We start from the raw sequence: 14,639 nt of genomic DNA, 5'->3' as shown, positions 1-14,639 counted from the left end.
CTGTTGACTCAGGGATCGAGACGTGGCTGCACGATCTGTTACAGCCATGCGGGTAAGATGCCTGTCACCTCAACTGCTAGTGATACGAGGCCGTTGGGATCCAGCGCGGTATTCCGTATTACCCTCCTGAAGCCACCGATTCCATATTCCGCTAACAGTCATTGGACCTCTATCAACATGATCAGCAACGTTGCGATACGAAAAACCGCATTCGCGATAGGCTACAATTCGACCTTTATCAAATTCAGAAACGTGATGGTACGCATTTCTCCTCCTCACACGAGGCATCACAACAACGTTTCACCAGGCAATGCCGGTAGACTGCTGTTTGTGTATGAGAAATCAGTTGGAAACTATCCTCGTGTCAGTACATTGTAGGTGTCGCCACTGGTGCCAACCTTTTGTGGATGCTCTGAAAAGCTAATCATTTGCGTATCACAGCATCTTCTTCCTGTCGGTTAAATTTCACGGCTGTAGCATGCCATCTTCGTGGTGCAGCAATTTTAATGGCCAGTAGTGTACTTGCATGTAGGAAAATGATGACTATCTTTAATATTAAAGACACACAATCTGGGAGACTACACTTAGTGCGAAGAGCCAAAAGAAAATGGCATTCCACCCATATATGGGATACCATCGGTCTGGTTCCACAGCCCCATTGACGGGGTGGCGCATTACGTAAGAGGAAACAATCGGTGAACCTTTTATGAGCAATGCATAGACAGCACAACAATTGATTACTACTAAGAGGGGCAGAAGGAAGAGCGACAACTGCAGTATCTCCTTGATTGTGCAGAGTTTATTACTCAGGGCAGTAGCGCAGCAGATGTCATTCCACTTCTGGACAAACAGATCTGACATGTATCCACATATCTACACCTCAAATCATGAAAGGGAATGTGGGCTAAGTATCTCTCTCCAGCCAAAGCGGCAGCCAGTTTTTTCCCCTGGGATACCCTCTTAACTCAGGACCCAGAGACAGACAACTGAGCTAAGGGCAGAGAGGTGGTCATGAATAGCAGAGAGCAAATGGTGATAAGAGTGGCATTGGTGTGTAGCCTGCAGGCTTCTCACCAACTATGGAGGGAGGCCTTATTAACAAAATGGTGGGCACTTAATAGCTAACAGCTCTGCTGTAAACACACTACCTGTTACAAGCAGTAAATGGTGTGCCATGCTAGTAGGAGACAGTAGGAGACACGGAAAGTGGTCATCATGGACTTGCGTTTCTTGATGAGCAAGACAGACTGCAGAATAAGAGGAAACAAGTTGTTGTTCCCGTACATGACAGTAATATCTATTGCAATTCCACTGGATTATCGTGTGGTGAGAGTCCACATTAGATGTGAAGAAGCCAAACGGAGATCACATCGCCAGGTGAGTGGACATCACTGACGAAGATGAGGAGACATCCATAAAAGGAAATGAAGCCCCCCTAGGATGCTGAGAAGCATCATCCTTGGACTTGCACTGCTGCTGCTTCTCCCTCAGAGGAAGGGAGGCAGTCTTATCAGTTAGGAAATACTGTGAAGTGATGTCCAGATCGGACAGACAGTGAGCGGCGGCTTTGGGGCTCGCCGAGTGGGTCCCTCATCCAATCTTGAGGTTGCAGTCTTCCTATCTTGGAAACACCAGGAATAGAGTTGGCAAAAAATAACTTAACTGAGAGAAATAACCAGTTATTGAGAAGTAGCAGTTACTGTGATAAATGCTTGTCTGATACCAGCACTGCGAACAGTGTCTCACACCACCTGTTTACCGAAGATCGTACACCATGCTTTCATGTCAACTCATCTGAGACCTGGCTACTATGGAGAGGGATAGACCAGCTGGTACGTGTTCTATCCCACAAGGAAATAACTGCGAAACTGTGTGCCACCTGTTGATAGAACTGTGTACTATTTCATGCACACTAACTCCTTTCAGCACAAACAAATTAATGTCAGAGCACTGGCTGATAGGATGACCATAAAGACATTGCACATGTAACAATCGTTCCCTTGAGTCAAGGCTCTGTGGGTCAATTTAGTTTGGGTGGGTAGTACAAATACTTACCACAATTTAGAGCAACTACATAAATAGCTGTCAGAGGTCAATATTTTTGCTGGTTATTGCTAGCAGTTACTGCATTCATTAAGAAGGCAGGATGGAGTAAGGAGGAAGGGGGAGATCTAACTGAGGCAAAGGTAGATGATAGATTTAAGGGTGAAGTCTAACCTCTTCCAAGTCTCAAAGCAGCTGAGACAGTCAAGGATCTCTATTTCCTGAATTCTTTTTCCCCACAGTGTCTACACAGGACACTCCAATGAGCAGGGAGAATTTAGACCAGAGCAGTTTAGGCAGTAGGGTACAAGAGGTCCCCATATGCAGAGGGTGGACTGCCACATACGGGAGTTTTATTGCATTACAAGGAAAGGTGTCCTAACTTTATATAGAAGCAACACATGGACAGTGGAATGAATGGATTGATGTTGCATCTGTATACCATTACCTTGAAAACATAAATCAGGATGACCGATGCAGGACTGAACCATCATCCTCCCGAACGCAAGCCCAGTGTGCTAACCACTGCACAACCTCACTCAGTGAGATGGATGTCAAATACCTAAGGTGGACCAAATGAGAAAAGCTAAAAAGGAGCAACAAAAAGCAAACAAAACCAAAATAACAAGACGAAAGACGTCAGATGATAGCCACGCTGACATTAATAAGAACACCAAGAGGGGGAAAGGGGCAGAGAGAAAGGAATTAGGACAGAGGAGGAGAAGAAGGTAAAACAACCTGGAAAAGAAAAAAGGCTGCAATAGCTTGGGGACCTGTGCATGCCAAATACATATCCACAAAAGAGCTGTGGGACCCTGTGGAGCATCTACTTACAGAATCGACAGGAACCATCTCCATGGGACCCTGAACAGGCAGAAGCAGCCATTTACTCCAAATTAGATCTCCTGGCACTAAATGAGGTGAATAATGGCGTTTCCTAACAGATACAAACTCAACATTGTTAAGTCTATGCTGATGTAATGTTTATTAGATTACACTACACTGTTCAGGATATCTATCAATAATATTGTCCAGCCAACCAACTGTAACCAGCGTCTTCCTTAGTGAAAATTTTAAAAGCGTGCTACCCTAAATTCCTCGCCATCTGATCCATGAAAGCATTCAGTTCAATAAACTTATGCTCCAGAGTTGTGTTCCTACGTCATCGTGCAAAAATTGGTCAACATCTCTATCCTGAGTACTACCTAACAAAGCTCTTACCAGCTTTCCTATATTTTTGATTTTTAATTCATTGCTTACAAGATTGTGCACTGTCCACACCAACATCCACTCATCCCCATCTAACTGAAGCAATAGGTCAAACTTTTTTCTCACCTTCAAAATAGCTGTCAATTGCCAAAATAATGGGTCCAAATCCAATAATGTTCCTTCACATCAATTTAATTTAATCATGAAATTTGTGTCTTCTTTAAGAGCAATGTTTCTTTGACATTTTATGCCCAGCTCAAGAGTTGGCCCTTGGTTTGCATTTATCATTCCATGCAATACTACATTATCTTCGAAATAAATTTAGCATGCATGTAAATTAACAACAGTGTAACTCTACACACCCCACCCTCAGCCAAGAGTTCGTTAACTCAGTGCCCAGACGTACATATGGCAGCACTGGACCAAGTTTTTGGAGAACAATGAACCTCTATAATCTTGTTATGATTAAAGTTTGATTAGCATCTGTTCTTTTAGTTCAGTGTTATTAACTGTTAGCAACAGTCCACCACTGAACAGCTGGAAATTGAAATTAAACCTTTTTATCTGCTGTCTGACTCGTACCATGGATAGTAGGGCCTATATAAAACAAAATATTTCATCATTCAGATTCAAAAACTTGACAGTTGATCAATACACCAACAATCACATCTTGCTTAAACTTATGCAAAACCATTTATATCAAAGGAGCACACAATACATTTTCAGCACTATGAGAGCACTTTAATTGTCTAACTTTTATTATTACAACTTTTAAATGTTGTAATTTGTTAATTTTTCTTACAGAAATTTTTTTAGGCACTGGCACTATGAGAAATATCTTGTCCTAAAGTGTCCCTTTCCAAAGAAGAGGGAAAGGCAGACAAGAAGATTAGGATTTAACATTCACTGACATCATCAACAGAGATGGAGCACAAGCTCATAGTTCCAAGGCTAGGGAAAGAAACCTGTTGTGCCATTTCGAAGGGAACTTCCTGTCATTTTACTGGAGTCATTTAGAAGAAATCACGGAGAGCCTAAATCAGAGTGGTCAGGGACCATCCTCCCGAATAAAAGTCATGTGTGCTAACCACAGTGCCACAATGCTCAGTCCCTGCAAAGAAATCAGAGGAAGATAGAAGAGATGTTATTCATTCTGCCATAATGAAGGAAAATAACTACTTTGTCTAACAGGCATGACAACTCCATTTCTGCAGCATACAATACCACTGGTGTGAAACCAGTAACTAATGGTAAAATGTTCTCAGCAGTCAAGGAAACACATGGAAGTTCATCAACCACCATGCTGACAATTACCACAAGCTCATGGGTGGAACTCGTTAAATGGATCACGATATCTGTATCAGTTATTTTGCTCCCTAACTAGCAAAACTCCTTTACTACTTTGTCTCATTTCCTAATCTAATCCCCTCAGCATCACCCAATTTAATTTGACTACATTCCATTATCCTCGTTTTGCTTTTGTTGATGTTCATCTTATATCCTTCTTTCAAGACACTGTCCATTCTATTCAACTGCTCTTCCAAGTCCTTTGCTGTCTCTGACAGAATTACAATGCCATTGGCGAACCTCAACATTTTTATTTCTTCTTCATGGATTTTAATACCTACTCCGAACTTTTCTTTTGTTTCCTTTACTGCTAGCTCAATATACAGATTGAATAACATCGGGAAGAGGCTACAACCCTGTCTTACTCCCTTCCCAACCACTGCTTCCCTTTCATGTCCCTCGACTCCTAACTGCCGTCTGGTTTCTGTACAAATTTTAAATAGCCTTTCGCTCCCTGTATTTTACCCCTGCCACCTTTAGAATTTGAAAGTAGAAGTAATGTGTTGGAATAAACTGTACATCAGCACATACCCATTGCAAGACACACAATGCGGGCCTGAGCTGAATGTTTTGTTACTAATCATAGCAATTCTGCAATTTTATTTATTTTTAATTCAGTACAAAAATGTTTAACTTTTCATTTGAATTCATTATTTTCTCTCAATAATGCTTAACAATACATGTGAGGTATGGTACATTATATTAACTATAGACAGATAAAATCAAACAATGGAAAATCTAGGCTCGAATAATGACAATATTATGAAAAGAATAATTGCTACTCACCATACAGCAGAGATGCTCTGTCACAGACAGGCATAACAAAGACTGACAAAGCTTTTGGACACACACACACACACACACACACACACACACACACGTCTCTGAATATATCTACTTTATTTCAATCAATAGTAAGTGGAAAATGCAGAACTGAAAATTTAAAGGGAGAATGTACCTTTCTAGGGGGCAAAATATAAACAAAAATGGTTCATAAATATTCCTTAGAGTGCATTTTACTAGAGAAATGTTTCCTACGGGCATTTTAGCCATTAAAGGCTTTAAGGGCAGCTCATGTTGCTAGGCCCCTTTTGCCTTCTGTCAACTTCTTGAACTTCAAAACATAATTTGCTGATATGTTAAAATATTTCGTGCTCACAATTGTCTGACCTGATCACACACCACATTCTCTTGTTTCTTGTGCTTCCGGAGCATTTTCTGTGCTTGTTTACATTGGAAAGTTTGTTTTTGTGACAAGATGCCTTGAATTGGAAGAGTATACAAGAAATGCAAAGGAGGGCTTGGAAGAAATCTGAAATCAAATGTAGCTAATGATGATTAAAGTGTAAATAATAGGGATTGTGTCTGTGAGTGCTGCAGGCTGTTCTAGGTTAGATTCAACTCCAACTTCCTCAGTGATTGGAAGTGATATTTCTAGAAGTGAAAATACGACCAGTGCTTCCAGATGAAAGCTGAACACTAAATTCAAGTTCAGAATCATTTGTAAGTACTAAATATAATTATGAACAGACAAGTGGCAATATTATAAAAGATAGTTAACTATTGTCATTGCCATATATTCATTTGCAGTTTGTCATGTTAGTGACAGTTTATTTTGTTATGAAGATACCACTGCAAGGTATGGACTTCCAAGTAAACTATTTTTGAACTGCGGAAACAGTAAATCTCAGTATTCACTTCATTTCATATCAGTAGGTAGATTGACAGCAGCGAGTATGAAACTAACATTAGGTTTGTTTATTGACTGTGTACTATAGGTAAAGGTGAATTGCCTGGTAAGTCACTGTGTGCAGTCACGAATGTCCTAAGTGGCGCAACAAGTATGGAGCTGTTGCCTCTATAAAGGATGCTGTCAATGAGGCAATTGAAATGAATGACAATTACATGAATATTGCTGTGGCTGTTGATGGGACATGGAAGTGTAGAGGGCATCCAAAACTGAATGGTGTAACTACAACAAGCATGGATAATGACAAAGTGCTCGATGTAGAGGAACAGAGTAAGTGCTGTGATAAGTACGGATTTATAAAGGACAAAGAAAAACTTAGATCTCTTAAGGAAAGTTCTGAATGTAGTGTAAATTTTGAAGGGTCTAGTGGGAACATTTTTTCCAGATCAGCTGATATATTTGAGGTAAGACAAAAAATATTTAGGCGATGGAGACAATAAGCTTCAAGAGTGTGGATGAAGCAAAACCATATAGAGATTTCAATGTGGAGAAGCTGGAATGTATTGGGCATGTCCAGAAAACAACAGGAACCCTTTGTGTTGAGAAAAGATATGAAAGGCATAAAATTACCATACAGAAAACCACTATCTGGGAAATGGTAGGCTCACAGACGAGGAGTTCAGACAGTTTGCAGAACTGTTATGATATGTCAATTAAAAAGAACTGTGACATTGAACTGAAAATGAAGAGGATATCTGGGCAACTTATTTTCATTAATTATCAACTGATAAGGAGCCTTGTCATATCTTGTGCCCAAAAGAACCAACAATCTGATGCAAATACAATCATGCTCTAGCAGCTGGTCAACAGTACAGTCATAGGCACTCATTGCCTGTTGAAATGTGCAATGTAATGAAACCAATTTTTAGAAGTGTCACCTTTCAAAACCTGTTACGGAAGTGTTTTCATAGAAAAACACAGAACCCAAACGAATCATTTCCCAGTGCCATATGGTCTAGAATTCTTAGAACAGTATTTGTACATTGAGATACATTGAATTTGGGTGTTTATGATGCAATTCTTTCATTTAATAATGGCAATGTGGAGAGAGTTAGGCTGCTTCAAATGTTACGCATACAACCTGGTGATGGTATGTTCCGAATTGGATGCTGTCGATGTGCAGAAAGCAGATTATAAAGTGACTGATAGCTAGGAAGGCAAGAATGCACTCAAGGAATGCTAAGAGAGCCAGGGAGGATAAAGAAAATGCAGATGACCCAGGATATGCTGCAGGTACGTTCTCAGGCCAGTAACAAACTGTTCATTTTTAAAGCCAGATTCCTGAGATTTTATTTTTTAATGACTAAGTAGAGCTTATATCATAGAACAGTGAAACTATTTACAGAAACTGGGCTTAACATCAATGATGCATTTATAAAGCAGCTCAGTTTCATATTTTAAAAATTATGAATATAGCTTTAATATGTGGAAAACATTTTACAACTTGCGAAAAAATTCCCCAAAAACAAATTATGCAAGCAACTTATCTACAAAAATAGGTCAATGGAGAGACTCTTCCTTCACCTCCCATTAAAATTTTATAACATTATCATGAACTGTTCACGAGATAAATGTACCTAAAATTGAGAAAATTAACATTTTAAGTACATAAGGTATAATCTCCCCTCAATTTTGCATAACATGAAACTGTTTTCACTGAATAACAACTCTCGAGTGGATAATAGACAGAAACCTACTGTCAACTGTTGTCCTGTTTCAAACAGCCTGCTGGCCCAGTGAACAGATATTTTAGCCATATGAAATTCAAACTAAAGTTGCAACCTCCCTATTCTTCCCCACCCCCCCCCCTCCCTGAATTGTGAAGATACAATCCAAATTGGGAACTAGATAAAAACAGAAACCACAGTCTCTATATCATTATCACATGACTTAAATGCAACATATAGCACAGCAAGGGAGTTCTCATTCGCCGAGAGCAGTAATTCAAAATGGGCATTGCACTTTAAAAGCACCACAACAGTTCTGTGCTGCAAACTAGATCTACTGAAATACTGATAAATTAACAACTTTCAGTTTTTTTTAAAACTTAGTGGGAACAGATATATAAAATATACCACCAAACAGCAGACAACATGACTGATGCAAAATGCTTAAAAGTTTAAGTTGTCACAAATATTTATTACATTACCATAAGTAAGGAAAGAATATTTCCTCACTTTCGAGTGTTTCTATAGTGTAAACAAACTTTTTTACCTGCAGAAATAATCCCCCATTCATTGTTGAATATGCACAATCTGTGCCGAGTTTGTATTTGCACAAGAATGATTCTGCTGCTGGTTTCCTGCTTTCTCTGCTTCAGATACAGTATAAAGCCTCCAAGAAGGGCTCAAATGCAAGGTTAAGTTGTGATGGATGTAGTGTTGGCAGGTGTGTGTGTTCAAATATTACACTTTTCGGCATTGTTATAAAATGTGTTCATGTGTCAAATTTGTCAGGGTTTTATATCAGATTTATGTTCTGATTACATAATCCATGCTTACAATAAAACTATGAAACTAGTGTCTTAGAGATATATGCTTTATTCTGTCAGTTCATGGAAAAAAGATCTTTTAGTTTGAAGTTTTACGAGCATGTTCAGCTGAGTAGTTAGTGACAGCATAGCATGCCAAAGAACTAATAGATGGCACATTTTTTACCTCAGTGACAGAAGTATTTTTGGAATTAAGAACAAGTCTTACCTTCACAATTACAAACACTGAATTTACTTGGTTAGGATATACAGATTTTGATTTGTGTATTAAAAACTTAATGGAATTGCTTTGCTTCTTTCAATAGGTTTCATTTCTATCTGACTTCTTGGCTAAGAAAAAGGAATTTATTGACAAAGCGACTCCACGTGGATTCCATTTTTACTGAATGAGGTACAGAACCCTAAACAGGAATGGCATACAAAGACTAACTTCCATTGCAATGGATGGTTGTATAGTTAGTTAATTATACTTGTGATTGATCTCTTCGTGTCAGCAATTTCCTTCCCAATCATGTACTGAACAAAGTAGCTAAGCCAGTGCCAAAGCATTGGTCTCTTATTTGGGAGGAGAGGGATTTGGCCATTCTAACTTGGACTTTCCCAAGTTAGTGAAGTGAATGCTGCAAAGGCCATGGTGAACTTTTCCTATCCTACGTTTGTACGTGTTTTATATAGAGTATACATTACCTCTATTATGCGACATACAATAATGTTTTACTGTATGGCCTAAAGACAAATGAATGAATAAATAAATCACAAAACCATCAAAACCTGTTTTAATGCTATTCTATCATCAACCACTTTTGGTTCAAGCAACCATCAAGCCACAAATATCATTGGATAAGATTAAATGAACATTCACTGACAAGTACATAACTGCAGTGTGTCATACACATGTCCACTGTCCTACACGTATTTGATATTAGTCACTAAGTACACAAGTTGACAGCCCAAAGCACTACTCTACATGCTGTCACATCAAAGCCATATAGAACTTATGATTACATACTTTAAGTCAAGGGATCTTCCTTTAACCTGATGTAATTATATCTGCGACTAAGATGGGTTATTTACAATAACTGGTCATCAATATACACACAGTACCTACTTCATGATGGTGGAGGCAGTCCATTGTTAATGATCAAGAAGAAATGTTTAAAACGATTTGTAGAGCACAGATAATGTGTAGAGGAAATGTGAAATAGACAATGGTGTTATGTTAGTTCTTGATTAGAACAACAGACTATATTAATGTCATTACATATGCTGATAGCACTTCTGTTATAATTAGCAGCAAAACACCAGGAGAACTTAAATTGTAGTGCAATGTATGCAACAGTAACAATAGGTTTACAAATGAAGAAAGTCAATCACGAAAACTCAGTCCTACAATGGGAAACTTATTTGAATTTGGGTAAATTGCAGGAAATACTCATCAATTATGAAGTACAAGAAACATTCTTGATTAGTGTCACAGCAACAGTTAGAGAAATATTGTGGGCTGTCATCTACTTACATTATTAAAGCTTATTTGAAGCCACTGGACACATTTTGAAACCTCTAAAACACAACCATACAGGAAGTGGGGGAGGGTGAGATGCTGCCTAGTAAATATAAAATTACTGATCTTGAAGGATCTTAACAACCTCATTCAAAATAAACTTTTCTAATACTAGATGGATGATTATCCTGTAAATGTAAAAGTGAGTCAACTATCTTTATGCTTTGTCTTTACTCATGGGTTACAAAATTCTTATGTAAATATCAATTATTTTCCAATCTAATTTTTCAGTTATAACCTTTGCCATATGATCATTTCAAACATGAAAATATCTTATCACTCCACACTAAGTAAATGGGTTCTAAATATAACCCCAACCTGCAACCTAATGAGATTTTCTATAGCGCAGTGTAGTGTGACAGTTTGCCAAATTTCACATTGCTCAATTTATTCCTATTGTAGACTATCTCAATCATACAGAACTAGTATGAATCTGTGGGATTACCTGGATAAAGAGGATGACTTTTTGAGCTATACACACTTAAAGAGTAAAGGCTCAGTCATTAACTACTTTAATGCCACAAGAGGCCGAAGTCAGGGAAACTCACCTGCAACAATGTTTCACCTATTTTGTAGCTGCAAAACAGTTTAAGTATTTGATCTTCCTTTGCCTGTTGCGCACATAAGGAGTTCTATGCAGTTGTGTCTTATTTTTAAAGCATTCTAGGACTTCAAACGAAAACCTGTCATCCAAAATTTTTGCACAAAAATTTGGGCACACATATCAGGTTGCTAAATATTATCAGCCACAATTTATTCCTGTCATGGTAAGGAAGTGGTTTCTTTGTAATACTAGAAAAGTTTTTTATTGTATCTCTGGATAAGTCTAGTAAAAGTGTGAGCTTTCAAATACTATCAAACATGCAGAACTGTTACATTTAATTTTAATAGAATAAATGATTTAGAAGCGCAGGGGTTACCACACCTATAAATTTCCAGGCACAAATTCTTTTATACACACACACACACACACACACACACACACACACACACACACACACACACACACACACACCTCTTACATCTACAGGTGATAAGTAGTAAAGTTTGTGTTTTACTGGAAAAAAAAAATCGAGTAACTCAAGTCTAGGGACAGTAAGCATTTGTAGCTCCTTTAGTGTTCAAGCCAACAATAAAAAATAAACTGTATACTTATCAGTGTCAAGATGCTACAGAACATAATATTAAATTTTATTTTGTTTAACTCATGAAGCGAACTTGTTTGGACAGTTTGCAATGCTATTTCACCTTTTTAGTAATCAAAACATAATTCAGGTCACTTAAAATTTCATGATGGTAGACAAGACAGATGAATGTTCTGGGTGTAACTTTGAAACAGATTGAATAGTGTGCCTCAGTTATTAACCTTTGCTTCTCAGTTACTGTGAAGGTACTGCCGAGGTCTTTTGTAAATTTTTTTTACGTTAAATGGAGTCAAAGTTCTCAAAGCAAAAACAGCTGAAGCTTGCAAAATGTGGATTTTATCAATATAAATAAGGAAGTTCCATAGTATTGTCGGCAGGGAGACTGCAGAGGTGCAGGTTCAGCCATTTTATCAGAAAGATTGTTTCCCTCTGTGCAACAGCTCCTTTCCTCATGGCACAAGCTTTGCTAAGTATTTTTTGCTGGTATGTGAAGTGTGGTATGTGAGTTGCATCGTGAGAAAAAGGAGATGAAACCTAACACTGACAACATATCTTCCTCCTCCTATAATAACAAAGAGGGGCATACATTGTGCCCAATTCAGAGGCTTCAGACGTTGATGAGCAAACGGAAATTGTCGAAAAGGTCATCAAGATTGCCAATCTCATTTCTTTAAAATACAGATTCCTAAGCAAGATTCACAGGGCTACGTAAAGTGAAAGTTTTGTGCATTTCCGGCAGGTTCAAGTCAAAAACATTTGAAGAGCAAAATTTAAATGATCAGCAGTGCAAATACATATTGAAAATGGGGCCTACCGAACAATTTGAAGCAATTCCATTAATTTCTTCGAAAGACGAGAAACAGCAAACATTAATATTTTCCCCCACAGTATCACTCAATAGCACAAGTGACTTCTGAATTTTCAGTTTCAATGACATCAAAGAAAGCTTGAAAGCTTCACACAAAGGCAGGCATGTTAAGAAAACAATAGGCCTACTCTATTATGTTAATGAATTTTATTATTTTATTTTTCTCAAATAAAATACACTTTTTAAAGTGACAGTTTGTTAAGGTTCGATGATCTATTTCAGCTCATTTTCTTAACCTTATCTACAATGTCTCAATTTTTTAGAATACAAAAAACTTTGCAATGAAAAAATTTAATTGGCTACCATCTAATCATCCAACGTCAAAGTATGCACCAATCTGGTGCAAACCTTTTAGAGATGGTTTTCCGTAAGAGTATCTACAGTACCTGAACTGCTGCACCACAGTAGAACTGATACAACACTACAAAACTACTATATAAGGCCACTCACTGCTACTGGCCAAAAATAATTGCTAGTGTTGAGCACAATAAGTTGCCCACCTAATCCAATATCTCACATTACAATCTTCAATTTTCAGCTGTGGTAAATTTCACTTGGCTGTTATATAGTTCTGGTGACATTTTCCAGTCCCCTATTAAAAACCTAACCCAAAATTTCATTAATAAGTAGATGTTCAGGTGCGAAGCGCGTAATTTTGTGCCTGTGTGTGTTCCAGCCTTCGAGGACATTTAGCCGCAGTCTTTTTAACCATAAATCTTCGGACCACATAATTATAGGACGAACTCCAATTGGAAGAATAATAGAAGACCTAGCTTGCACGTAAGTGAGGAAAAAAGTTAATTAAATTTACATTATTGGTCAAATAATTCAGCCCTATAAATCCAGATTATGGCGTTATTAAGTTGTCAGAGCAATGACGAAAATTTGAAACTTATAGCAACTTTGGAACATCAACAATTTCCCCATGTAGTCCAATACATAATATTAACCAGTACTTACGTAGGGCAAGAAATACAAATTGCGAATTAACCGTTAGCACTTTAAAAGTCATTTGTATCTTCGTAGAACACTTAAATATATATCTTCGCAGAAGATATAGAAAATCGCAACAATAAGTACACTAATTGATAATGAAGTAGCTAATAAAGTACATAAAGCTTTCTACATAGTTCCCTGCAAGACTTTAAACAGCACCTCAGTTATAATACAATAAAACTGGGGAACATTGCCACGAAAATTTCTCTGCATCTGTGCATTATCTACAAGGCCGCTTCAATCAGACCGCAAATCTATAATGTATGACATGTTCACTATAAAAAAAACGCAACTGTATGAAGCAGTCTTACTATCCTTTTAAACACTGTCCAACAATTACATCTTACTCGACATAACAAATCACCAAGTCTGCGGGGGAGGCAATTTCAGTAAATTGAAACAATGGTAAACGTATTCCGTAGTGTTTTCACAAGTGAATGTCAAGCTGCAGCCATTAAGAACTATCATACTACACTGTATTAAAACAACACTAAGTTCACAAATCGCAACAGTAACTCAGCTTACCATTACAGAAAACAGCTACTGGTAATAACAAGAAAAAACACAGAGCCTTCATTTTGTCAAATTTATGAAATCTCCTTCCACTCTCAAGCACCCCGAGACACTGCGACAAAAGAGTCACACAAACCAGTACTGTGACTTCTGAACCACGCAACAACTCGTGACTTGCAGTTCCGGTTTCTTGCCCATAGATTGCGAGACTGTCGCAGCTGTTTCTAGCACAGGTTCGCAAGTGTGCATTTCGATATAAATTATTTACAAATTATAAATAAGTATGTTTATTTAATATCAGTGTGGGTACTATGTCAATTCCATTAAATTTCTCCAACAAAACAACGCTACCAGATATATTAATGCAAAAACAAAAACAAAGAAAGGAGTGCTGCGAAGATTACTTTCGAGAGTGCACATTGGGAATATAACTGGCCATTCAGACGCTATTAATAACTAAAAGAACTGTCATTTATATTAATTTTACCATAGTGAACTTCTGAAAGGATTTACCTGCGGATGAAACAAATGAAGGGAATTACCAATAGTGCATATTTACAGTAGTTGGCTATAAAGGAAGCTGAAATCAATTAATTTATTGTACAAAAGAAATAATTGGCTGCGTAAACAGTTACTTATATCTGAATTATTTCCTTTTATCGATAAACAGAAATTAACCGTTCAACATGGATTCCATTTTATACATGAATATGTTA

General features: G+C 37.7%; 1 protein-coding gene across 1 annotated transcript in view; it reads right to left on the bottom strand.

The window, feature by feature from the left end:
• Positions 1-14,294, bottom strand: part of LOC126335407 (lysosome-associated membrane glycoprotein 1-like) — a 35,023-nt gene extending 20,729 nt beyond the window's left edge. The window contains exon 1 of the mRNA XM_049998675.1: positions 13,936-14,294. Within this exon, the coding sequence (XP_049854632.1) occupies positions 13,936-13,987 (52 nt within the window). The 5' untranslated portion in view covers positions 13,988-14,294. The remainder of the gene's footprint in view (positions 1-13,935) is intronic.
• Between the last annotated feature and the right edge of the window lie 345 nt (positions 14,295-14,639).

This window comes from Schistocerca gregaria, chromosome 2 (assembly GCF_023897955.1).
Source record: "Schistocerca gregaria isolate iqSchGreg1 chromosome 2, iqSchGreg1.2, whole genome shotgun sequence".
In the NCBI taxonomy this organism is placed as follows: domain Eukaryota; kingdom Metazoa; phylum Arthropoda; class Insecta; order Orthoptera; family Acrididae; genus Schistocerca; species Schistocerca gregaria.
Note: the sequence above shows the minus strand (reverse complement) of the source record. Positions and strands in the feature narration are given on the sequence as shown.